Source organism: Mauremys mutica, chromosome 3 (assembly GCF_020497125.1).
Source record: "Mauremys mutica isolate MM-2020 ecotype Southern chromosome 3, ASM2049712v1, whole genome shotgun sequence".
Classification (NCBI taxonomy): Eukaryota; Metazoa; Chordata; order Testudines; family Geoemydidae; genus Mauremys; species Mauremys mutica.
Window position 1 is genome coordinate 98,215,237 of NC_059074.1, and position 1,859 is coordinate 98,217,095.

At 34.4% G+C, this 1,859-nt stretch overlaps 1 protein-coding gene across 1 annotated transcript in view; it reads right to left on the reverse strand.

Annotated features, from left to right (window-relative positions):
* The window catches only part of LOC123366657 (vesicular inhibitory amino acid transporter-like), a 31,268-nt gene extending 30,079 nt beyond the window's left edge, over window positions 1-1,189 (reverse strand). Inside the window, exon 1 of the mRNA XM_045010303.1 lies at window positions 881-1,189. Coding sequence (XP_044866238.1) covers window positions 881-1,189 — 309 coding nt within the window. The remainder of the gene's footprint in view (window positions 1-880) is intronic.
* Window positions 1,190-1,859: the final 670 nt, after the last annotated feature.

Below are 1,859 nucleotides of genomic sequence, written 5' to 3' on the forward strand. Positions count from 1 at the left end.
TTGTATTTGTATTCATTTTAAATTAGATATAGCATGGAAACTTCATTGAGACATAGACAATGTTTTGGGTCCCCCCCCCAAAAAAGATGGGGGGGGGTTTAGAAGAGGATGAACAAGAAAATGTCCATTAAAGTTATCAGAGTCTCAACAACAGTGGAAGAACTATGGTTTTTTGTTTCATATTTAGGGTGTCATGAAAATTTGCAAGTGAGCTACTGATTAGTGCATAAACAATGCTAAATGTGAAATATGTCTGTAGACATTTGTTACTTACTGTATGATGTCTCAAATGAAAAGGAGGTGGGAGAGAAAAAGTAGTTTTTAAAACAAATTTAGGATATGAAAAAAACACTTTTTCCATCAAGAAAATTATGGAACCAAGTTTAAATTTGATATCTAATAAAAAGTGTTATTTTATTATTATTCTCTTTGGTCCAAATTCATAGTCATCAAATATGTATCATCATAGACAAATACATTGTCTCTGGTTTTGTGAGATATTTACATATTGTATCTCAGATTTATCTCCACCTTCTTTAACTTGGTGATTTTCTCGGAATACAAATGTACACATGGAAAGGCAATTCCAAACCTACAGAAGCAGTTCGCATCTCTTTATTTTCACTTTGTTTAATTATTTTCAGAATCTTTCTCTCTTTTGATAATGTCCCTACTTCCCCCAGGACTCCCTTTTGACCTTTGTTCCCTGTTTTTAAAGTGTGAGTTTCATGTAAAAAAAAGTTTAAATTAGTAATAAATTAATCCACCATCTGAGATGAAATCAAAAACCTTCTGAGTGTTGTGAAATGATGATATATTTAAAGCAAAACAAAACAGAGTGTTTAAAATTATGATTAATGTGAATAGGTAAGCATTTTACCTGAATAGCATTGGTAACATTCCATCCAGCTTCCCAAGTGGTGATCAGTTTGATCTGGGCACCTTGCATGTGAGCCTTGGATTGATATCCTGGATCCTGGTGGGAGACATTAAACTCAAGAGTCATGGTAGCATCTTGTTCCTCTTTTTCCTCGCTGTGGGTCTGATTAAGCTCATCCCTTCTGGCAAAATTCACATTTTCTTCATCAGCATCTAGGCAACCTTCCCATTTCACCAGCCTGAAAAATAGGGACTGTGTACCCCTAAAGCGATGGGGAAGAGATGAAAGAGCCTGCTTCAGGTAAGCCATCCTGAATACCAGCTATTAAAATAAAATCTTTTCCTGGCTGTCTTTATTTTTTGCAGTAGTTGTGTGTTATTAGTCCCTTTGTTAGATTGGCATTGACACTGTAGCTATGATTTATGAGGTTTGTTGGCCTTCAGTCTTTTATTTGTGTCAGTTTCAAATGCCAAACTAAAGGAACATCCCCAGGGTCTTCAAGGTGCTGCTCAGAGTCAATGAGGTTTAGTAGCCTGCAAGCTGAAATTTACAATTCAAATCCTTTCACTTATGGTAAGTACATAGATCAGTCACTCGTGAAGAAGCTACAAGTGGTTGCAAGAATCTGTTTCTGGAAATTATGCAAGCATGTTTTTCAATACAAGTAAATATTCCTCCAAAAAAAAAATCTACTGCATTAAAAAGCAGCACTGACTGACTGATACAAACAAAATGACTGTAATATACATAGAAGTTAATAGAGCAGGCTACTGCTGGGTTAAATTAAGGTTTATTACATTGTCCATGAGCTAAGTAGTCCCATCATATTTAGACCAAATTATATCATTCATGTGTAGAGTTATAATAGCGCAACAACTTTAAAAAGAATAATTTATTAAAAATTAAATAGAGAACAAGGGGAAAATATGTATAAATAACTACCTACTTTTCCAGATGTGAGAATTTTCTGCTCTTATTT